Source organism: Amborella trichopoda, chromosome 9 (assembly GCF_054954075.1).
Source record: "Amborella trichopoda isolate Santa Cruz 75 chromosome 9, AtrichopodaSantaCruz75HAP2 v2.0, whole genome shotgun sequence".
Classification (NCBI taxonomy): domain Eukaryota; kingdom Viridiplantae; phylum Streptophyta; class Magnoliopsida; order Amborellales; family Amborellaceae; genus Amborella; species Amborella trichopoda.
In genome coordinates this window covers 13,833,125-13,858,379 of record NC_142344.1, presented here as the reverse complement: position 1 = coordinate 13,858,379, position 25,255 = coordinate 13,833,125, and the positions used below count along the sequence as shown (strand labels likewise).

Below are 25,255 nucleotides of genomic sequence, written 5' to 3'. Positions count from 1 at the left end.
GAAATCACTAATAATGGAACAAATCACATATATTGGAACAAATCACAGATCTGTTGAATTGAAAAGAGAGAACAAAGATGTTGCAATTCTACGTGCTCTGAAATTAATATTGTACGATTGGGATTTATAAATCCAACAACAACTATTTCTTACCTGAAATAATGAGGAAGAGATCGATGAAGATGGAGAACATCGCAACAACCTTCTAACTGCAGAATAGAGACCGTAATCTTGGGTTGTTTTGGATGACGACCGTAATCTTGGGTTCTTTTGGGTTAGGGTTTATACGGCTGAAAAATGAAAGTATTACGGTACTACGAGTACCAAAATACATTTTAAAAGTTTCTATAAGGTGTATTACGGTATCTGTAGTACCGTAAAAAGTTTTTGAAGAATTACGATACTAGTAGTATCGTAATATATTGCAAGAACAATACGGTACTCATAGTACCGTAAATTAAAATTACGGTGTTTTTAATACTGTAATTCTTATTACGGTACAAAGACTACCGTAAAGGGTAGTTTCATCCAAAATTTCGCGAAACTGGGAAAAAAGGGCATGGATGAGGTTTTGAAAAGTTGGGTTTTTTTTTTCCAATTTTCTAAAAATATGGGTATATTAGCGATAATTTCCCTTGATTGTATTGTTTATTATAAGGAAAAAAATTATATAAGAGGGAGGCCTTAAACAATCAAATTAAGACGCACCTCAAAAATCGTTGTTGCTCACTTTTTAAGTGGAATATTTCCTACAATGTTATAGGTTCAAATAACGCCCTTTTGTTTTTAGCCGTGTTTTAAAACCCAAAAGACAAAACAAAACAAAAATTTTAAATCATTTGGGCACCTTTTGATTCAACTTTTTTTCAAATTCATTAAAAATTTAAATTACAATTTACTTAATTGTGGATTGAATATTTCTTATTTGTTTTGTGGGGGGATTTTGATCGCACTGCAATGATATTCTATTGGGTATTGTTCAAATTAAACTGTCCGCCTTTTTTTCTTTTTCAAATTGCAATTGGGCACTGAGAGAGAAGAGAACAATCCACGGATCACATAAACAATGGCCATTAAGGACTTCCAACCTCGACCTGATATTTTTCTCTTCATCCATGTACCAGGTTTTTCTCCTCTTACCATGCTAGACCTTCGGGCACTTCCAAGACGTTACCCTATGGTGGTCTATTGATATATTGGGCTTTTATACCGTTTTAACGAAATGGCTTGAAAATAGACCACTATTTCCTGGATCGACGAATCTTTGAATTTTATTTATTTTTTGTCAAGTTTGTCTCAGTCTGATTTTTCAAGAATCAGATCACCTTCTGCTGTGTATTATTTTAAGTGAACCAAGCGATTCGATGTTAGAACTATCGAACCACCACATTCGGTTTATATTTTTATGAAATCAACCGATTTGATGGTTCTAACATCAGAACGCATTCAGTTGAATTTTATAAGTGAACCAAGCGATCCGATGTTAGAACCGTCGAACTGCATTTTGTAAATGAACCAAGTGGTCCGATTTTTTTTTTTTTTAGGTTGTTTTTAATTTTGCTTGTTTTTTGAGGTTGTACCACGCGGTCCAATGTTAGAACTATCGGACCCTATTCTGTTAAATGTTTTTATGAAAATCAAGTGATCCAATCTTAGAACCATTAGACCACATTCTGTTGAATTTTGTAAGTAAACCATGCGATCTGATGTTATAACCATTGCACTGCATTCTGTTGAATTTTGCAAGTGAACCAAGCGGTCAGATGTTTGAAAAATCATACCAGGGCCAATCTTGACAAAAATAAAAAAAAAATTAAAAGATTTGTCGTTCTAAGTAATAATGACCAATTTTCGAGCCATTTTGTTATAACAGCATAAAAACTCGGTACGTAAATATCTTATCCACATCATTCGGTTTCCTTTAAGCCATTGTGTTCCCCTAATTTGTATTGCCTTTATACCGTTCCCCAAATTTGTAAAAGGTGTGGCCTCTATAAGGTTGCAACTTTAAACAATCCAATTAAGGTGCACCTCCAAATTTTATCCTAATATATAATTTTGGTGTAAATTTTTTCTAGGATTACTCTAATTATAAAATTCTAAACTTTAAATATGCTTAAAATCAAGTAGATCAATAAAAATATGAAAATCTTGAAAATGGATATAGATAATATGTTGCAAAATGAACTATTTCTTAAACTCACACTCTTTTTCTTTCTTTTTTTTCATATCCATTAATCTCGATGTCAAGATAATCGATTAAAAAGTTTTTCAACATTAAAACAACCTTTTCCGATGGATTGTTTAGGCACATATGTCATTCTACATTTTAAAGTTGCAATCTTATATAAACATTTTCCAATTGTAAAACACCTCCCAAATTCTTCAATGTATTGGGTTTTGCCACGTTGGGAACTTCTCTGTCGCCATTGTCGGCCCAGTTTGCCTCGGATAACCGATCTGCCCCAAATTGTCATCGAACTAGTTTGGGTAATATTTAGGGTTGTTTAGAGAGAGAGAGAGCGGTGTATTGGTTTGGGGAGAGAAAGATTTGGTTAAATAATTGGGGCTACTTCATGAGAGGGGGAGCGATGGTAGTTTTGGTAGTGGGAGTGAGAGATCTGGGCAGTATTTGGTGCTAGTTCTAGAGAGAGAGAGAGTGTGTTATTTTTAGCAGGGATGAGGGTGAACCCAACAGTGGTTATTTTTAGCAGGGTTGAGGGTGAACCCAACAGTTGGGGCCTGAGCACACCCGCTTTCCAAGTGAGATAGAGCAATCTTTGGGTTGGGTGAACTTAGAGAGAGAGAGAGTTTTAAACTTCATAGCCTATTTGATATGGAATAATAAACTTTCGTTTATTTTTATCATGCTTTCAACAAAATTCTTATACCACTCTTCTTTCTGCTATGTGGATCATGAGTTTTGGAAAGAAATGGTTCCAACAAGCAACAAGATTCAATAATTTGAGGATCATCATTCAATAGTGAATATATCTTTGTTTTTTTTTTCAATAATAAAATATTAGCATGCATAGTTTCCTTCACAAAATCCTACATTCCCAATTTATAAAATAACATTCATATTTACACAGTAACCCAAATGGCCCACCACACTTTCATTCATGATGGACCATGCCCGTTTTAACACTTTTAATCTACATAAGCTATCCCAGGATTCATACTTTCAGCAATCATTGGAAAACCAACCATCCATACGAACCAACTTAGTGGATCCACAATCATTTACAAATGTAATTAGCACACTCACATACTGATACAACTCAAATTAAAAAGGATGGTATTTGATAAAACAAATTAAAAGCGTCCGTTTGCTCTCCTCATTCTTTCAACAAAATTCTCATACCATTCTTCTTCCCTGTGATATTGATATACAATTTTGTGTATCTCCATAAGTAACTTTGGAAATCGGCTTGCAAAATAGCCATAAAATCCACTAGGCAATGGCCCAAGAAGTTTCTGCAATAAGCAATTCAATAGGGGCTTACAGGTGTTCGGAAGAACATTAAAGTGAAGTGTGCAAAAACAGTGGCTTAGATTGTTCCAATTGTCCAATATGTTTCAAAAAACATAAAGACTTAGTATTTTAAAATATTATATTACGAACCTGAATGTTTATTGGAAGCTGATTGTAGTGGATTGAATAGTTTCGAATGACTCTAATAAGATCGCAAATGCTGTGAAAGTTGTACCTTCTAGGACCACTTTTTACATTTGAAATGAATGCGGCACCCAGTTTTTTATCCCATCTTTTATGGCGAGCTGTAAGATGAATTTCCTCTATTGCAACTACAAGATTGGACTTCTCGTGTGCCGACTCTATCCTATCACTGGTTTCTTTAAGGAACTGAAGACGCCATTCATCCGTCCAAAAGAGGGGGTGAAGCAATACCTCCTGTGCCGTTGGTCTTGACATAACAATCATGAAAGTACAATGAAATTCAAATTCAATACAAGAATAAAATGCAAACTTTCTTTACTACATAAAGAGAATAGAAACTTCACCTCATTGTTAGATCATGGGCTAACATGCGAGACAAAAGGTCATCAGCCTCCGGTATACAATCAACCAAACGTAGATCAATCTTCCCATTGCTGATATTGAGATCCCTCTCTAATGGTTCACCAAATGGATGTCGACCTTTGGTCATGCAAAAGTAGAGGATGCAGCCTAAACTAAAAATGTCTATAGCCTTGGTTTGTCGTCCATAGAGAAGCTGCTCTGGAGCTTGCCAACCAGAACTGCCACAACCTTAAAAATCAAGAAAGAAAATTGAGTAATCCATATAAAATGGTTCTCAAAAGCAATGGAAGTTTCATAGTTAAGCTGCTTCCAAAAAACCATCAATGCTATGTCAATTTACATAGAAAATTCACTATCAGAATGACAAACATGCTGCTGCTGAGGAAACAGCAGCAGTCATGTTCATTCTTATGATGTAAAGGACCAATTAAACATGTCTAATCTCAATTTTCCATAAAATTCTTAAATCTCATACCAATGTTTAACAAAGTATTTATCAAAAATAATCAATGAAGTTACTGGAAATTATCAGATAATCAAAAAAAAAAATTCAGCAGCGTGTAAACCTTTTTGATACCGATTTCTTAGCAGCGTCTGAGACAAAAACAGAAAGTTTTCATTGATGAAATCTTCCTCAAACTAATTGATTAATCCTTAGAAATTACTAATCAAACAGTGTATAAAACATACATGGATCAATCAAGATTCAAATCACTATGAATGTATTGATCAAATTTGAAGTAACACTGTTGTAAGTTTCTGCTGCATAATCAGAAGAGAAAATTCCACATTTTAATGTGATCATCATCTTGTCATTTGTTCTTAGTTAATCACAATGATTTCCTCCAATATTATATTTGATTTGGAAATAATTTCCAGCAATAAAATTATAAAGGAACTACGATTAGTTCATAAACAAAGTGCTGGTTTTCTGCTGCAAAAACCAGAAGCAGAAGGACGGTAGAATAGATTTCATGATAATGTGATCAACAAAGCAATGTGACCTTGAAGCTAATTGTTCTTGATTGATATTAGATCATTTTAAGATCAAAATCCGAATGGCTCATAGAATAATTATGACTTATTTCTCATGAAATTTGATCATTCAATAACGACAGATTAGTGCAATCTAGACTTATAAGAATTCATTGTTAAATTTTAGCAATATTCTCTTCATTTTAGATTTTTGATCATCCAGAAGAGATTTCAAGATTCATTTGCAGAGAAGTCGAAAGAAAGATATCAAATTACCTTCTTTGATCTGTGATCCAACTACTGTGAAAAAAAACTTGATCATTTGAGATTTTACATATTTGATCTCCATCATTCCTCAATTTCCTTCAATGGATGAGAGACTTTAAGAATCGTGGCTGATCTTTGGAGCGGTAGATCAGAGAGAGGATCCAAGAATGTGGCACTTCTAGGGAAAAAAATAAGACTCAAAGTCTTCGAGAGAGAAACAAACAAAATGGGACATGGCACCTTTATGCAAAATATGATCTCTCCTTAAATCTGGAGAGAGAAAGAAATACTCTCGACTCTAAGATGAGATCTTCTCAATTTTAGAGAGAGAAACTGATCTCTTTACTCTAGAGAGAAGCAGAGAACTCTTAGTTCTAGAGAGAGAGTGATCTCTTAATTCTAGAGGGAGAGAGGGAGAGCTCAAGTCATTGTCAAAGCTTTTTCCCAACTAATTTGGAGTCTGCTACAAAAATCCTGATCAGCCATTCTACTCTATGAAGGGTCATACCTTCAGTGAGACCACAGTCCCCATATCTTTTCTCACTACATCTAACCATGTCCTTTGGGCCTACCCCTTGCCCTTTTTTAGGCTTCCACTTGAGCTAACTTGCACCTCCTAACAGGTGCTATATTGGACCTATGCCACCCATGGCCATCCCACCTAAGTCTACTCACTCTCAACTTATCATCTATTGATGGCACACCTAAATTTTTCCGAATGTATTCATTTTGAATTTTATCCCTTCTTGTCTTGCCACTCATCCATCTTGATATCCTCATCTATGTTATCCTCATTCAATGGGTATATTGTTTTTTACTGCTCAACATTCCGCCTCATAGAGCAAAACCGGTATCACAGCTGGCCTATAGAACTTGCCTTTCAACTTCATTAATATGAGGTGATCACATAAAATTCCGATTGCACATCTCGACTTCACCCACCCAACTCTAATTCTATGTGCGACATCTTCCCCAATCTCTCTATTTTCTTGGATTATCGACTCGAGATATCAAAAGTGCGTTCTTTTTGGTATTTTCCTGGCCGTCAATATTAACTACTTCCTCATCTCTACTCCCATTATCGCTAAACTTGCATTCCATATACTCTATCTTAATCCGGCTAATTTTAAAACCTTTAGATTCTAGAGCATCCCTCCAAAGTTCTAACTTTGTGTTGACGTCGTTTAGTGTCTCATCGATCAAAACTATGCATCTGCGAACAACATGCACCACGGTACCTCATCTTGTAGGTGCCTAGTTTGGTCATCTATAACTAAGACAAAAAGGTATGGCTTAAGGCTGACCCTTGATATAGACTTATTGTCACTGAAAACGAATTCATCTCTCCACTAGTTGTCCGTACACTAATTAGCACTCCATTGTACATATCTTTCACCAAGTCGATATAGTATTTGGAGACTCCTTTCTTTTCCAACACCCATCAAATAAATCTCGCGATACTTTATATAAGCTTTCTCTAGATAAATAAAAATCATAAGGAGGTCTTTTCCCTTCACCCTAAACTTCTCAATCAGTTGCCTAGGTAGGAAAATACCTCAGTTGTTGACCTCCTTGGCATAAAACTGAATTGGTTTTTGATACACTCGTTTCATGTCTTAGTCGTTGTCTCAGAGCTTCATAGTGTGACTCATAAGTTTGATCCTTCAATAGTTTGCACAATTTTGTATGTTTCCTTTGTTCTTATAAATAGGAACTACAATATTTTTCCTCCATTCGTCTGACATTATTTTGCTCTCAACACCCTGTTGAACAACTTGGTCAGCCAGTCAATGCAATCTCCCCAATGCACTTCCACACTTTATTGGGATACCATCTAGTCCTAAAGCCTTTCTTATCTTCATCTTTTTAAAAACTTCTTTCACTTGCAATATCTTAATCCTACGAATGTATCTTTGACCTCCGCCCTCATTTATACCAACGGTTCCTTCTACCGCTATGTTTTTATTGTGTTCAACATTTAATAATTTTTAAAAACAAATTCTCCACCTTTTGTTGACATCATCATCCTTCACAAAGACCTTTGGATCACTCTTAATGCGTTTAATATGGTCTAGGTCCCTATTCTTTTTCTCTATCATTTTTGCTAAATTGCAGACATCTTTTTCACCTTTTCTTATTTTCAATTTGCTGTATAAATTATCATATGCCTTAAGTTTAACCTTGCTTACTATTTGTTTGGCATTTTTCTTAGCATTTTTATATTCTTCTAAGTTTTTATCATTTATATTACACTGCCAAGTTTTACAACATCATCGTTTTCGCTAATAGCCTTCTAAGCCTCATCACTCCACCAGCAACATTCCTTATCGAAATTTCTTTTCCATCTAGATTCTTCTAAAACTTCTTTTACCAGTATCTTAATACAGTCATCCATCTCATTCCATATAATTGACCTCATGTTCATAATTTTATTTTCCTTATTTAACTAATTTATCCCTAAATAAATCTATTTTCTCAATTTTTAAATTCCACCATCTAGTTCTTTGACACCTATTAATTTCACTTTGCATGTCTTCATGTCGAAGGAGAGCACAAGTGTTTTCTAAAATTTGATCCAAATTACAATCTAAATCGACAAAATAAAATTGTGAACATGAAATTTTCTGATCCTGCTGACACTGTCACAATTTCAGCAGCATTTCGATTTAATTTGATGATTATCTGATCTGCTTTTTACAGTTTAATCTCAATCATAATTGTATCTAATGATCCTCTGACAATTAAAATTAAATATCATAATTTTAATGACCAAATATGATCCAAAAATCTAACATGGTTTTATCATTTTTGCAGGCTGATTTTCTGATGCAAAATCAGCAGAAAAATAATTTCATTTTTTTATTTTTAAAATGCAAATTTTTTATCAAATTTCCTTTTTATATCTTTTGGAGATAGTTTACTATGACCTTGAGAAATTTATCTTGCAATTGATGATGACTGTAAATGGATTTAGATCCAAACTAAGTTGCTGTTTATGCAGCAGTGAGAAAAACCAGTAAGAAACTGGTTTTGCAATTTTTCACAATATATTTCATTCGATTTTTCACCAAACGTTTTTGTTCTAAATATGATAAAAATATCATCAACTGATCACTTAATGATGGTGAATTAATTTGATCAAACAAAACAAATGAATTACTTGAGTTTTGGATCACAAGTTAACTAGATCACAAACAGTTTACTGTATGCCATGTAGTTCAACAAATTTAAAGGTAGAAAGGGCATGGCTCCCTCCCATGGTCACCCACGCCTCGCTCCTCCACCCCTTTACCAGAACCATGTGCACCTTCTCAAACCCTCTGCTCCTTCCCTTCCAAAACTAATTGAATCCCCCACCCAAGCACATCTGCCGCCTCAACCATCTTCTCTCCCTTACCCTTGTCATAGACTACCTTACTCGAACCTAATTTTCCTAGAGGGCCAGCACTTTGCAGCACTTGGGAAGAAATTACAGTCATCCCTGATTGGACATTTCCATCACCAAAGAGACGATATCAGAGGCATAGAAAAATGGGGCCAAGGTTTGGGACGAAACAGACCTAGTTTGTTACAAACTTTCAAGTGGTGAAGTCCTCGTTTCCTTTCAGTCTGAAGGCAGCGCGAGCCTTGCAATGGAGCAACCCCCAGTTCAGAGGAGCTTCCATGTCCTTGATCTGCTGGAGACAGGACTTGGGAGCCCCCAGCAAGCACATATTCTGGATTCGAGCATCCCACATTCCCCTTCAAGCACGGCACACCATCACCTTCAAAGTAATCGGAGAGGCATGTGGAAGATTCATATCCCCATGCACTGGAAGTCGTCGGAGTTTCTTCCTTTGGGCACTATCCAATTGCTAATTGAAGCCCTAGAACTAAAGCTGATCCTCTCCAAGTTCTGGCTAGATTTAGAAGGACAGTTCTTCTCTATCCACTAGGCCTGGTCTGCGGCCTCTCCCCACTCCAACCTCCATGCTCAAGATCATGATTGGCACCATACCAGGGAGTCAAAAAGGGGAGCACTATGGGTGGACTACGGTTCAACGTAAACACCAAGAAGGGACCATCTTAATCGTCAGTCTTTCCATTGAAGGGCCACCCAAGCCTTCCACGCCCTTAATCCTACAGCTATGGTTCATCCCCAAGCACCCAGGACCCCTAATCCACCTGCCCTTTTGCCTCTCCAAGATAGGGTTGAGATGAGCCCCTCTGCAGCCGCTCCCCATGACTCCTCGTCCCACCCCTCTTCTCTCTCAACGTGACAGATATTATGTACTCCAGCCATGTGGTGGCATCTAGTATGCATCTTCACGTGGTATCCTCCTCATTCAGAATTCAAACTCGCAGCCTTGAGATGGACGGCAGGCCCCCTAATCCCCCCCACTGTGGTAGATACCCTGGCGATTGATGGTCCTCCACTTCTCCTCATGATGCGCCACCAAAACCGTCATCCAGTGTGCTGCCTCCCCTTCGTTTGGTACCCTCATCGCCAGATACAGTCAACCACGGTCTTCAACACCTGTCCCTCCTTGCTAGCTTCCCCACTCCTCTCTCAACCCCTCGAATCGGTCTCTCTCATCACCAACTTGCATCTTCCCCCTCAACCGTTGGATCCTCTTTCTCTTCTCTACCCAATGAACCCATCATCGTCAACCCTCCCTAGGGGATCATGACTTGTCCCCTCCAGCAGGTTCCCACCCATACCCGCTGCCCAGTATCCTAAGCAGACCCCCACCTGTTGCTCCATGCACGTCCCCTGCCATCTCCTTTTCCTCCCCCTCCCTCTCTTGACCTCCCGCCCCCTCTTTATGGCTACTTGTTACATCCCAAGTTCTATTACATTCTTGAGATGTCACAATTTATTTTTAAACTATAGAACAAATTCAGAATTTATACTATATATATATTGCATCAAAACTTATTTTTCGATTCCTTAAAATTTTCAAATTTGTACAAAATCTACTCACAACTTATATTAACATGAATTTTGATAGGATAAAAGTTACAAAGGTGAACTTAAACAAAAGTTACAAAGGTGAATTTAACCATGACTATAAACTTCTTCCAATTACTCCAGCTGTACATGCGAACAATAAAGCTGCAATTATTCTGAAAAGAATCTACAATAGTTTGATGAGTTTGGCTATTCAGTAAGTGACCATCATGATCATTAAGAATCATGGTTGGAAAATGTAGCTATTTTCTAAATTAGTGCATATTGAAACAAATGGAGAACTCTTCAAATTCTTAAACAGAAATATACAGTTTTAATATAATTCAAAACATATCGAACAATATGAGGAAAAGCAGAAATATACAGTTTATCATAATTCAAAAGATTTCACAAATACCCCACTGGCGTCCCCCACCAGCATCCTGGATGGGTCACCTTAATCCCTACTGACGTACTGGATAGGTCCACTTATATCTCACCGGCGTACCGGATGAGTCCACTCAATCCTTACCGACGTACCGGATAGGTCCACTTAATTCCTACCGACGTCCCGGATAGGTCCACTTAATCCCTACCGGCATCCCGGATAGGTCCACTTATACTTCACCGGCGCACCAGATAAGTCCATTTGTATACTTAAAGTATCTCTGAAACTCTTAAATATCAGGAAACAACAATATCATATATTCAAAATATCCTTGAAATCAAAAAACGGCTTCACATGAAAGCACTTTCACTGATATTTCTATAAATAACCAGTCAAACAGTTTCTTAAAAATAGTTTAGAAAGGTAGCAGTTATGAGAGTCATTTTTAAAAATTGAAATCTTATACAATAGACAATTTATAAACAGTAGAAGAATCTTATGGAAATTCAGAGTTGAATACTAAATTTTCAACTATCTAAAATCCTTAATAATAGACGGAAATATTACTATTAAATACCGAAATACCAGTTTTCAAATAACCCTTTTCATTTACAGTATCTAAAATTCATAAAAATAGACAGAAATATCCCAATTTTATTAAAAGCAGAAATTACCTGTTTTCAAATAACTATTTCACAGGAAGATGAGGTCACTTACACATAAAACTTATAATGTCTAAAATTCATAATGATAGACGGTCACTTACATATACGTCACTCTGAGATGGATGTGTTGTTACTGCTGTCAGAGTAATATTGGGATCAATGGCATTCAGCTACATGTATGGGATGAGAGACCAAATGAGTTTATATAGAGAAAGGCAGTATAAAAATATGTTCATATAATAAGAAAAAGAGAAATATTCTATGCTTATGAAAGAGAGAGAATGGAATTTGTTGAAGAGAGAAAATAATGAACATATTTTACTATCATACTAAATTGTTATAAATTTAGATATTGTAAGTCTTATATGGAAGTGAGAAAATCGTTTAAGAGAGAGAGAAGAGAAGCTTACATTTGGGAGGAGAGAGAAGACCCATTTATGATGAATTAATTATGGGTCGGTATTTATAAGTAAGAGAGTCAATCTTCATTTGACACGTAAGAGAGTCAATCTTCATTTGACACGTGTCAAACATGTGTCCTTTTTCCTCATAATGACACATCACCACCCTATCATACCACCTCACGACAATTATCACTTTATAATGAGACATTATCACCTCATAATGACACATCACTTTTGTATTTAATTATCTTAATTTAACTAAAATAAATCGTGAACAGGAAACTTTAGAGTGGTCCCATGGTGCTTTCATATTATAATGAACTATCACTATTTAGGTGTTTTATATTATTTTTATTTATTTATTTATTGTTTTATTATTATTATTTTATTTTTATTTTTTTTATTTAGTTCCAAAAAATTTTAAGGTCATTACACTACTACTCTACCTCCCCAACCTCTGCCTCTCCCCTTCCACTTCCCTCATCCAGATTCTCCCCTGACCACCTAACTGATGCCTCCCCCCCATCAACCCCTCCCCTCGGACAGGTGACCCCTCATCCTTCCCGCCTTATCAGAATATCCCACAGCCATGCTACACCGTCGACTTGGCCCATGGCCCCAAACCTTGCATCTAGCCCGTATCTTCCCTGCACACCCTCTCACCCACGCACCTCTTTTCTCTCCCCATCCCACCTTTTTCTTCCCCACCCTCTGGTTTCCAGGGCAGTGGCCTCCTCCAATCCTTCCATTTCCCCAACCCCATCTTCCTTCAAACTTCCTTTACCCTAGCACCTTTCCTTACCCGACCTTCCTTACCCTCTTAACCCTGCCCTTCTCTCCCCACCCTCTCCACCTTATCATTCTCCCATTCATCATCCCTCACTAACCTCAATTTTTTCAAAACAAGTCCCCCCTGCCCCTTTAGCTAAGATTCCAGTTCCTCAACCCCAGCAACGCCATTCTCGCTCTGCTGCCCCCTCACCAAACACCTTCACACAACCTCCCCTTCCCCTCCAACCCAGCCTTTCTTCTCATTCGCTAGTTCCCGCTCAACTTTACCTTGACCCTCCCTCCTGTGTTACAACACCTCGGCTTCTCCTGCCAGCTCTTCCGTTAGTTCCCCCTCCACCTCTTCGCCTTTGATGGACTCCAGCCTTTTCAAAGGAGTGGACCATGCTCAGGGAGACATCCATCAAGTTTCAAGGTAATGGGTTTCCAGTATGACAGACAGAAGGACATTATCGCCCTCCTCAAGGTGGATGCACAGACCAGATTCAAAGTGGCAAAGGCAAGAGGGGAATCTCCTCGCCTTCGGTGTTCATTACAGCCAGGCACACATGGACACGTTTTTCCATGAAGATACTCACTTGGAATACTGGGTCTGGGAGACCATGACAAACACAAGGTTGTTCGATCCTTTTTCCAAAAACATCTACCTTCTACTCTTGCCGTAATCAAAATAAAGCAACCTGCTTCTACTCTTCATCTAATTCGTCAGGTCTAAGGCTCCAAACCATATCAATGAGAAAACCTAGATCCCACAAAGCTTCTGGAGGCATCTAGGTGGTCTGGGATCCTTCCCTCCACGCCTTCTCCTCTGATAAAAATTTGACACAAACTCAATAATAGAACTCAATTTGCTTGCAAATTACAACACTTATGGCATTTATTGCCTCAATAACAGCCACATCAAAGAAATTACAGCCATCAAATAATTTCCACACACTCATTACATTAAGCGTATAACTGAATTTGGGTCCTTTGTCAAAAACAATACAAGACTACTCAAGGAGATCAAGTATACAATACTTAAACCTAGAGCTCTTGAAAATTCAGCACTTCTTTGGAAAATTCAGCACTATGAAAAATACATAGCAAAATTATACATCAATTTCCAACATAAGACTCATCAAATCATGATCCCCATGTTACAAACATATGAATGCTTCACTAATCTAAACAACATGATCATATGAAGCCTTCGATAGCTCTTGGTGCCCAGTTTACGTCGATGGGACTTGGTTATTTGCCATAATGTGACGTGATGGCAAATCTCATAATAAAGGCCAAATTCACGCTATCAAAGTAATGGGAAGCCAAACATCTATGGTTCTTCACTTTTATGGATGAAAGAACTTTCAAAATCAGAGATCAAACTCTTAGTGGAAATCCGTGGAAGAAATGTAGGCTTATCTCACAAGATCAAGTTCAAAATGCATAGGCACACCATGAGGAAAAAATGGACATAGTTTTCCCTTGAAAATTCTCCAAATTGCTCCATCAATTATGTGATAATAGACTGATTTACATCTCAAAATCTCAGAAAATTTCAGTCAATTATTCTCTTGGAAAATAGCTCAATCAAATGTGGATCATACCCTTAAACACAAGGATCAATCTAAGTTCAAGAACTCATGGAGTATGGAGCTATGAGATGGGGATACCTTGTTGTAAATGGGATTTTACATCAATGATAAACTCCAAAATCAATGGAGAAAGGTGAAGATCTTACTCAATTAGAGAGCCTCATGGTTGCTTGATCATCCTCTAGTTTCATGGAGCTTGAATTGAGCTTTAATGGAGATCAATTCTATTATTCTCTCACTAGGTTATCTTCACCTCACAAATGAGAAAGAGTGGGGCATGGCACTTTAGAAAGAGAAAAATGGGAGTAGTATGTTGAAAGTGGGAGGATGAGGGGGTATTTATAGGCTCAAGTGTAGATATACTTCTAGCTAGGTAAATCCTAGCCATTCATGTCAACAATCTATGCCTACAAAGATAGGCTTGATCCTAGCCTTCCATTCACCATCATGCCATCATGATGTGTGGTTCGGATTGAAACACCTTTATTCTCTATTTATTCCAAAATTTACTCCAAATTTTCCTTTTATATAAATGCCTATGCTCTTTTCAAATGTCAAGTTCGAAATAAGTTTAGGGGCATATCCTTGATGTAATTAGGCACATTTTCCAGCAAAAATACAAAACTAAAATCTTCCCTCTATTTTGAAAGAGCACGTGTAGCCAACATATGGTGCAACATGTGTGAGTTAGTTAAGTACAAATTTACAATTGTCCTCAGGATTTCAACTGAAATATCAAACTTGATACCACTTCTAGAAGGGCTCATACATGTGCACAAAACTCAATTTTCACACAAAAACATGTTCCTAAATTCCAAAAATCAATCTCATAATAAAACACACCCCTTAATGTAACAAATGTCAAACTGACAAGTGGGTCCATGGGGGCTGATGTCACCCCCACGTAACCTCCACATGGGTCTGACGTGGACGCCCCCATGACCCACGTAGACACCCATTAGCCATTTCGGTATCCCATGCTAGTCCCCAAGGTATGCCCAAACAATTCCAAAAAATCCATTTTCTTACTCAAAAAAATCAAGAAAAATCTCCAAAAATTCCCAAAGGGCCTATTTGATAATTGGAAGGTAAATGTCCCATGGAAATTAGAAGTTCTTCTTTACTGAGAAGAAAGAAGTTATTTAAGGAAGTTCTAAGTGTATATATTTGATAACCTGCTGAAATGTTAACGAAGTTCTAGGTACATGTGTTTGACAACCAATTGGAATAGAAAGTCATGTTTATTGAAGTATTATTTTTACACTAAACATAAAACAATATATAATATATATTGTATTGTAAATATCTATTGCATACATAAACTATTATATAACACAATATATTATATTTTATATTATAATGTAAAATATAGTCCACCTGAACCTGGCCAATCCAAGCTGAATTTTGATAGTTAATCCATCGGCGACCCGTGGCTAGCAAGTATAGGGGGCATCATCAGAGAAACTGACAGCTCCATGCTTTTTTATTTCTCTAAATCTATCTGCCATGCTGACTCCACCACTGCGGAGGCTCTTGTGCTCCTTGAAAGGTCATAGGAACTTCAATCCTAATTGTACATTTTCGGCTATCGAGAGCAACTCTAAAAACGGTAATGCCTGGTCATCACGTTCCTCCGCCACGTTTTTGACAAAATCTTCCATATCTCCAGGGCAATGCATGTCTTATGGAGATAGACTTGGAGTGAGGCAAATTCGATAGCCAACACCCTCGCTGAAGTCAACTCAAGACGACTCTCATGGAACCTTTTTGGCACCTTTTTGAGCATTTGGTTCCTCACTTTTTGGTATCATTTATCTACAATATAGTTAGTTTGTTGGATGTATAGCATTTTTTGAGATATCACTCATCTGTGGGGTTTTGTATAGAGCACCTAGGCTGTGAGCTCCTCTGCCAAGTTTTTGATGAAATCTTCCATATGTGTAGGGCTACGCACGTTTTGTGGAGATAGACTTGGTGTGAGGCAAATTCAATAGCCAACACTCTCGCTTAAGTAGGAGCAACTCAATATGACTCTCATGGAACCTTTTTGACTCCTTTTTGAGCTTTCGGTTCCTCATGTTTTACATCATTTATCTACAATACAGTAAGTTTGTTGGATGTGTAACATTTTTTGAGATGCCACCCGTCCGCAAGGTTTCGTATAGAGCACCTAGGCTGTGGGCTGCCTATTTTTTGCACTTTATACACTCTCACTTAATCTAAACAACAAGAGTTTAAAAAAAAAACAGTTTAGTGTATTGTATGAGTTGTTTGTGATCCATTTGGGTGAAAATATCATGATCAAACTTTGTGTTTTGCTATCATGCAATCTTTCTTGGATTATTTTATAATCATGTTATTGAATATTTCATGAAAGCTTCATAACTAATAACTGCTGAATAGGGAGTCAGAACAGGCCATATTTGGGCCAATTTTCTTTAACTTTTGGTCCAAGAGAGCCGGAACCATGGCCACCAAGTCCCCCTTGAATGCAGACTGAGAAGCCATAAATTTGATAGGACTAACTACATTACTTTGGAAAGGAAGTGTCCTATGTGCTATGAGGAAAAGGTGGCCTCAGTCATTGTTCACCACCACCACTGCAAAGATCCGTTGCATCTCAGCCTACAAGGGATGCATATACATCGCAGCTCACAAGGGAGCAAAGAAATGCGAGCGAAGTCATCTCATGTTGGCTACAGTGCAAGCCTCCTATGTTATGGAGTTCGACACTATTTCCCTTGCCAAAGATGTTCATGAGAGGGTTGAGGAGTTTGCTACTCCATTCCTTACTAAGAAAGACCCTAGCCATAAAAAGATTCATGGATTTCAAGATGAAGGCACACCCATATCCACCCATCCGCTACAATTCCAAGCCCTTGCTTATGGGATTGAGGAGGCCGGTGTGCATCTCCAGACACGTCATTTGCCACTTGATCAACTTCCTACCATCGTTGGGAGAGTTTGAGGTCCTCTATTACAGCGAGAGACTCCTCCGTCCACCTAGAAGAGCTCATAGTCCCCCTGAAAGCTGAAGAGGAGAGGAGGCATGTTAAGCATCACAATACTCAACAACATAATGTATATGTTGCTCACTCAAAGCCGTCTAAGCCTAATAAGAACAAGGGTAAGGAAAAGAAAGGGAAAATAATAGTTACCAAAATTCAGAGAGGCAAACTAAGGGCACAGATAAGAAGGAGAATTTCCATAAGACCTAACAAAGGCTACGGTAAAAGGATCAAAAAATCTGAAGTGCTCCAATTGTAACAAGATGGGCCACATAGCTAGATTTTGTATGTCCAAGCCTCAAACCGATGGGGTTAATGGGAATTCAAATGGTGAGAAAAACGAGTATTCAGGTATGGTGTACAAAACTCTCATGGTCGGTCCAAGAGGACCTTGTGGTCTTTTAATTCAGGCTCAAATCACTCACACCATAGAGGGCTATTGATCGTTTAGTGAGATTAAGACCGGATAGAAATATTTCTTTATGGGGACTAACCAGAGGACCATACCATGATCTCAAAGCAAACCCTCTATGCTCTTCAAATAAGGAAAAGCTTGTTCTTAGTCTCCATATTGGCCTTAACTGGATGTTCTACAACTTTTGTGGGCAATATTATTGAAATTAAGGATGGGGTGGACTGCCAAACCATTATGAGCAAAACACTTATAAATGAGCTCTACATCATCCAAGGAGTAAACACTCCACTTGCTTGTGCCTTGTAATTAAAAAGGAAATCTTATGCTATGGCACAAGAGGCACATTATCTTTAATAGGACTCCCACTAGAGCGGCCTCATGTCGTTCCTAAACTTAGTCACTTGAAAATATGGGGTTGTAGTGCTCATGTTTTGATCCCACCTCAAAATGGAACCAAGTCAGATCCTAAAACAATCAAGCTTGTCTTCATAGGTTATTGTCCACATGGTCAAGGTTTTCGATTCTTCGATACAAACAATTATTCCAAGAAGAGCAAAGAAGATAAAAGAAGACCTACACAAATGATGATGATCTTAACTATGAGCCTTGTACACATGAGGAAGCAATAAAGAGCCCCCAAAATAATAAACAATGGTTAGAACCCACTAATGAAGAGACAAGCTCTAATAGAAATGATCAAATTTCTTTAGAAATTCAAGATCAAAATGTGTGGAAATGCTGCAAATCTGCCGTTGTTTTTCAGCAGCAGAAAACATATTAGAAAATCAAGAATGATGATGATTTGAATCTAATGCAGATCAAGAGTTAGTTGGTTCAAAATTTTAATTTTATTTTTCTCAATTTTATTTTTAGAGATGTGGGTAGATTTTTTTTTTTTTTTTTGGGTTAATTGTTAGAAATAGGATTAGTCTGTGTTCTTCGGCTTAGTTTGATAAGCCTGTTTTTTATGAGTCTATTTTTTGTTATGCGTTGTTTTAGGAAGGCTTATTGGTAAGAGGCTATTTACCATTTAGAATGAGAGTTGAAGGAAGCTAATCTCTTATCCATGGCTAGGGATGTGAGATAATAGAAAATATTTTGAAAAGGTAGTTATCTTTTAGTTATAGTAAGGAAAGGCCCACTTTTTGAAAAGTGATGTGGATAGGAGTTGCAATAGTTGTGGAATAGGTAAATAGTCTTTTAGTAGTTATCTTTAGGTTTCTAAAAGCAAACTCCGTCAAAAGGGGTCAAGTCAATTGCAATGAGGTGGTTTTGGTTTTTTGAATGAAATAAAGTTTTAACTTAAAGAGAGGAAGAGCTTTGTCTCTTTGTTTTCTTTTTTGATGATATGTGCAGTCTCGGATCCCCACATTTGTGCTTTCTTCTTGTGGCTTTTTTCTCAGTTTTTGTTTCTATCTCTAAAATGCCATTGTATTTGCTGGTTGTTGGCTGCTGGTAAATTTCTAACTGCGTCAGATGGTATCAGAGCATCAATTCTTGTGGGATCATGGTGTTTATCAATAAGACATCATGGCTTGTAGATGTGGTCGATGGCCGGGTACCAAGAATGAGCAGCTCCAACAAGACCGAGACCTCCGAGATATAATAAGTAAAATAGTCTTTTAGTAGTTATATTTAGGTTTTGAAAACAAACTCCTCTAAAAGGTAGCACATCAATTGTAATAAGGTGGTTTTGGTTTTCTGAATGAAATAAAGTTTTAACTTAGAGAGAGGAAGAGGTTCATCTCTTTGTTTTCTTTTTTATGGTAAAGAGTAAATTAAATTGATAATTAAATAAACATGCAATTTGTCTTTGGATAGTGACAACATTTGGGTGATGACACAAATTTAGAGGTTTTTAGGAAAAATATTGTATAGTTTTTTTTTGCAAATCATGTTATATCTATGTTAAAAAATGCATCCCTACCTGTAGCTTGCAAACCAAAAGATGACCCTTCTATAGGAAGACATCTACTTAACCCCATGTCAGAGACTTTTGCAAGTAAGGAATCATCTTCACTGCAGATCAAAACATTTTGAGGTTTCAGATCACGATGTACAATACCGAGTCGATGCAAATGTGCAACCCCAGATACTATTTCCCTACATAAAACAATTCAAATGAAAGAGTCATTAACATCAAAAACACTTTGGATGACAGAAAGAACAACGTAAAAAGATGTGGCTATGAGGAATTCAAGTCCATAAAATAAAAAAAAATTCTTGTTTTTTTCATTAATGAATATGAGTTCCACATACAAGTGCCACAAAACACTAATGTAAACGGAAATTAAAAACGTAAATACAACTAGGACCGTTCCTTTACTGCCAAAATAAATAAATACAATCCAGCAATAAAAAAAACAATCTTCCACTAACAATTTAAGTACAAGTGTTCTTGAAAAATCATAGTAAATATTGAAATATGATAGAAAAAATAAGCGTAAACAGCCAGGAAGACTTACTCAATTGTGCTAGGGTTACCTCCACAAGACTTGGTACACTCCACACTTGATTTCCTGACTGATGACACACTTTTGATTCTATTGGTCTTGCAGGAATTTCAAAGCCGGCAAGCTCATCTAGACAATACCTCTTAATCTAGGGTTTTAGAGAGCATTCAAGCCCAACTAGGGTACATATAAACCCTTTTAAAACATCTAGGTCATGCCCTAAAAGCACATCCCTTTTTTAAGGCTAGGCGTGCCTCTATCTCTCTTCAAACCCTAACTAGGGTTTTATTTGTTTTTATATGGCATGCCACCCACTATTAATTCTCATATAGGTGGCATGCTTCTATAAAGAGAGAGAAGTCAGACCTTTACAATGTGGAACAGAGAGAGAGAAATAGGAGAGAAAGAGAGGCTAGAGAATCGTAGAGAATGAGAAAAGGTTCACCGCCTTATATATGCATCAAGACCCCCCAAGGTATGCCTATCCAATGACTCACCTTGACCAATAAAGACTAAGAAAATCTGTGAGGTGAGAGAGAAAAAAAATCTTAGATATCCAACCTATAAATCAGCCATCATTATTTAGGGAGGCATATTAGGAACATTATTCCCTTAATATTTGACCCATATCCACTTCTATTCTAATTAGGATTCAATTAATTTTAAAAACCTTTTAGAGCTTCCTTTCATTAATTAACTTAAAAACATCTTCAATTAAAATATAACAAAACATAAGAGAGAAGGGGGTGTGCCATCCCATGTGGGACATGTGGGCCCCATAGGCCCCATGCCCCACCCATGGAGTGTGGCACATGTGTGGAGCTGGATCCAAGGCCCACATGCCCTTCCTCATAAGAAAAATATCAAAAATACCTTTTTTGAGGAAATTTAAAGTATAAGATGATTTTAAAAATTTTAAAATGCACAAAAAATATTTTTAATACTAAAAAATAAACTATCTAGAAGTCGATTAGTACCAATGGGTCAAAATAAGTGCGTAAAACTCCACCCAACCCAACGACCATGATCTACAATTGTCTTCTCAAACCAACCCAATGAAACCTATGACCTACAGTCTCATGCAGGGGTCCATGATTGGCTCATCAAAACCAATAAACAAACAGTTGAACCAAAATCCGGAAATATGGATTACAGTTTCCCTTAAGAGCAAGTCAAAGCACATGTCACTATAGTGTAAGGACCCTCTCCCTTTTTAGAGCTGCCTCCTAGTAATGCAACTTTATATGTACATAGTGTATAAGACGTTTGTTGAGCATTTAGCCCTTGCTCTCAAAGGCCTACATCTACATACAGGAGACCATATAGCTCTTCAGGCCTGTAAACCATCTCTGGGCATCTCTCCAACCTCAACAAGAGATGACATGACAAACCCTTTTTGGTAGTGCTACATGCCCAAGGGTAAGGGTTTTAGACATGACCAAGGTTATAAATCGCCTAACTCCAGGTCAGTCAACACACACTCCCACTGTAGTCCATAATCTATAATAAATGATTTTTACATGCTCTCACGGCTTTTAAAGGCCACAAAACCCCAACATCTCCCACTTAGCCATATAATCACTCCCTCTTAGTCTCTCTCAAGCCTATCTCATATACATGTTTGGCAAATACATTTTCCTCCTATTCTTTTACCAAACTATCCGCTAATATAGCCTCTGTCGAGATATAAGCAACTTCAATCTCTCCTGCTAAAATGTCATAGCGAATGTTGTAGAAGTCTGCCTTAATTTCCTCTAGAACCTTGGCTCTCATAAAATTTGCCAACTGGTTGTCACAGAAGAGTCTTACACATGGGCATTTCACTTGATCAAATTTGAGTTGATTCAGGAACTTCTTTAGCCTGACTGCTTCTTTTGTTGTGAGACAACAGGGCACATACTCTTACTCCATTCGAGAGTGCAATGATGTCCTGTTTCCTTGAGCACCAGGAACTTGCTCCACAGCAAACGTGAAGATATCACCAAATGTGGACTTCATCTCATCAAGATTGCCCTGATAGTCCCCATCTGCATATCCCTAAATTTGTATATCTGAGCCTCCTCCACAAGGGAGCATGTGACTCACCATTCCCGTTAAGTATCGTAAAAGTCCTATGATTGCCTTCTAGTGCTCTATGTTTGGTTTACTTTGGAACCTACTAATCATACTCATAGCAAATGATGATTCCGTTTTTTTCTCTGACATAGCGTATTAGTGGCCCAACTGCACTTCTATACAAAATTCTCTACATGGCTTGTTTTTTTCTTGTGTTGTGGGATACATGGCTAGACTTAGCTTGGTTTTTTTATTAATGGGGGTTAATATGGCTGACGGTTTTTCATTTCAAATCTTTCCAGGATTTTGTTACAGTACGTCTCTTGAGATTATTGAAGGTTCTCTCGCTTCTATTTCTAGTGACTTTGATTCCCAAACATATGATGCCTCTCTAAGATCTTCCATATCAAAATATTGTGGCAGGAAAACTTTTGCTTTCAACACAAGAGGCCTCGAGCTATTAGCAATTAGCATGTCATCCACATATAGAGAAATGAATACAACATCACTCCCACCAAACTTAACATATATACAATAATCTTCCTGGTTGGGTACAAAACTAGCTTTCAACAAGGTTTCTTGAAACTTAATGTACAATTGCCTTGATGCTTGTTTAAGGCCATAAAGAGACTTCTAAAGTTTACTCACTAGGTTTTTCTTTACCTTTTCTACAAAGCCCTTAGTTGTTTTCTACAAAAAAAAAATTCTAGCTCCCCATTTAGAATGTAATCTTAACATCCATCTAGTGGAGATCACAGTTGAAGTGGGCTACTATGCTATTAGGATCCTAATCGAGGGGAACTTAGTAGCAGGGGAGGTCTCATCGTAGTCTATTGACTATTCCTTCTTTCTGGGTAAACTTCCAACTACTAATCTAATGTTTTATTTTTTAATTTCCCTTCTAAGTTCAATTTCTTCCTATAAATCCACTTGCAGCATATGGTTTTCTACCAAGGAGATAGGTTTACTACGTCCCAAATTTGATTTTGTTTAATTGAGTTAACTTCATAGATCATGGCTTCCTCCCACTATGCCTTTTCATGACAGCCTACGGCCTCTTGACAGGCGTGAGGTTCATGTATGGATTCTTCTTCAATCCTTTCACAAAATTTTCCTAATTAGGTCAAGAATTCAGGTTTTCTGCTCATTCGGTTACTTCTTCTACGACGAGGCGGTTTGGGATCCTGAGCCTAACTTGTGCCACTTGTAAAGATCGGCATGTTAAGGAGTGGCACGACCCTCAAGGAAGTTTTCCTCAAGGAAATGCGCATCTATGCTCTCATGGACAGCCCTGGTGTCACAATAGAAAAACTGATCCCCTTACCATGTGGTGGGCATCCTATGAAGATGGTATTAACAGTTTTATGTTTTAGTTTAGTCCTATTTTAATATGATACTAGGACATGGGCAGAGCATCCCCAAAATCTTAAGTAATCAAGGGATGGAGCACGACCAGTGAAAATCAAATGAGGAGTTGGTGGGGTTACCTTTATAGGAGTTCAAAGAAGAATGTAATTGGCCGTCAAGACTGCCTCTCCCATAAATCTAGGGAGAGTTTAGTATGACCCATCATACTCATCACCATTCCCACCAAGGCCATGTTCTGTCTCTAAGCTACCACATTTTGTTAAGGGGTATACGGCATAATAAATTGATGTATGATACCATGCTTCATACAAAATTATTTAAATAATTGTAAGGACCACTCTCCACCCCTATTGGTTTGAAGTACTTGACCAAAACAGGAGTGGTCATCAATGAAAGTGATAAAGTACCTCTTGCAGCCTTTAGTAGTCACAATCATAGGTTCACAAATATCCCCATGGACAACTTCTAAAATACCAGTAACTCTTTGAGCTTTTGCAGAGGATTTTTTAACCAGCTTTCCTTGAACACATGATTCACAAACTCTGGTTAAGTCTCCATTGAATTTTTTATTTTTTTTTTAAACGTATCTCCATTCAAATTTTTCAATAATCCTTCTCTCTTTAATCTTTTTATTCTTTTATAATTTATGTGCCTCAAATTCATATGCCATATGTATACATCATCATCATCATTATAACACGAGACATAAGAAATGAAATTCTTTATTGCAACTATAAAGCAACCGTCTACAAGAAGACCCTTCATGACAAGTTCAATTCCAAGATTCACCTCCATCTTATTACTAGTAAAAAAGGTGGAGTATCCAGCCTTAGCCTATCTAGAGATAGAAACCAAGCTCTTCGTCATAGTAGGAGCATAAAGAATTTGTTTTAGGACCATGCTCTTGCCATTTTCCAGCTGAAGCATATAATCTCCAACACCCAAGATCTCAATTGTCAGGTTCCCACCCATAAATATATGGTGACCCCTAGGGGCAACAGGTTTCAAAGTTATGAAGCCATCCTTGGTGCTAGACACATGTGCAGTGGACCTCGAGTAAAAACTCGAAACTCGAAACACCATGACCCTTACTTAAGGTCTGCTAGCGTAGCCTCAAGGACTACACAAGCATGCACCCTATCACCTTTGCAATTCGCATGCTTAGGTGCTCTAGAGTATTTCGCAATGTGCCCATATTTCTTGCAATTATAGCACTGAATATTCTTTAAATCCCTCTTTTTTATTGTCATTAATTTTATACTTATTCTTGTCCTTGCCTTTCTTTTTCTTGAGTGAATCGGAGTTGGGTTTTAGATTTTCCAGGTTTACGGATTCATTTCATAGCTGAAGTATCATGAGTCATCATTCTTTCTTCTACGGCTTTGAGCCTAGTGACGATCTTGTATAGCTTTGGCGTGCTCTCTCTCGCATGTAAGGGCTTAAGGCTCCCGATGAGCTTGGCATAGAATTCAGCAAGTGGCACACTCAATACTATATGTGCATACACTAGCATAGATAGAGACGTAAACAGTTTATACTAGCCTCAACTCAGCGCATACACAAGTGAAGTGGCAGATCTATCCCACGACGGTTGTGGGTCAAGGTTGACTATTGGAGGGCTTTGATTGCCTTATCTCTATTTACTTCCAGCACCCTCAACCACCATACCATCTTTCCTCATGGGAATGCTGCCGTTGGGCTAGCACCGGGGTTCATCGTTGCCCTTAGGCCCGGCCACCTTGGCAAGTAAGCTGGTGCTGCCATCACTCGTAGAGTAGCACCATGCCTCTAACTCCAAATGCAAAGATGAGTGACGCTCTAAAACAACCTCATCCATCTGGTTCCTAGGAATGAGGAAGTGAGTAGTGTACATATACTATTTGTGTCTGCCACTTCAACAATGCCAGCACCACTCATGT

The 25,255-nt window shown here is 37.7% G+C and overlaps 1 protein-coding gene across 7 annotated transcripts in view; it reads right to left on the bottom strand.

Moving 5' to 3' along the window:
• Positions 1 to 3,035: 3,035 nt before the first annotated feature.
• The window catches only part of LOC18424404 (serine/threonine-protein kinase/endoribonuclease IRE1a), a 28,291-nt gene continuing 6,071 nt past the window's right edge, over positions 3,036 to 25,255 (bottom strand). Inside the window, exons 2-6 of one of the 7 annotated variants that reach the window (XR_016040141.1) lie at positions 19,388 to 19,563; positions 11,369 to 11,437; positions 4,024 to 4,270; positions 3,711 to 3,926; positions 3,036 to 3,477 (exon numbers count right to left, since the gene is read on the bottom strand). Coding sequence is in view for 5 of the 7 variants with exons in the window: in XM_011630690.3 (XP_011628992.2) it covers positions 3,316 to 3,477; positions 3,626 to 3,926; positions 4,024 to 4,270; positions 19,388 to 19,563 (886 nt within the window). In the remaining 2 variants the exon portion in view is untranslated. Of the gene's footprint in view, positions 3,478 to 3,625; positions 3,927 to 4,023; positions 4,271 to 5,293; positions 5,752 to 11,368; positions 11,438 to 19,387; positions 19,564 to 19,925; positions 20,171 to 25,255 lie in introns of those variants that run through there. The other 6 variants (XM_088845952.1, XM_088845953.1, XR_016040140.1 and 3 more) reach the window with 6 other exon arrangements.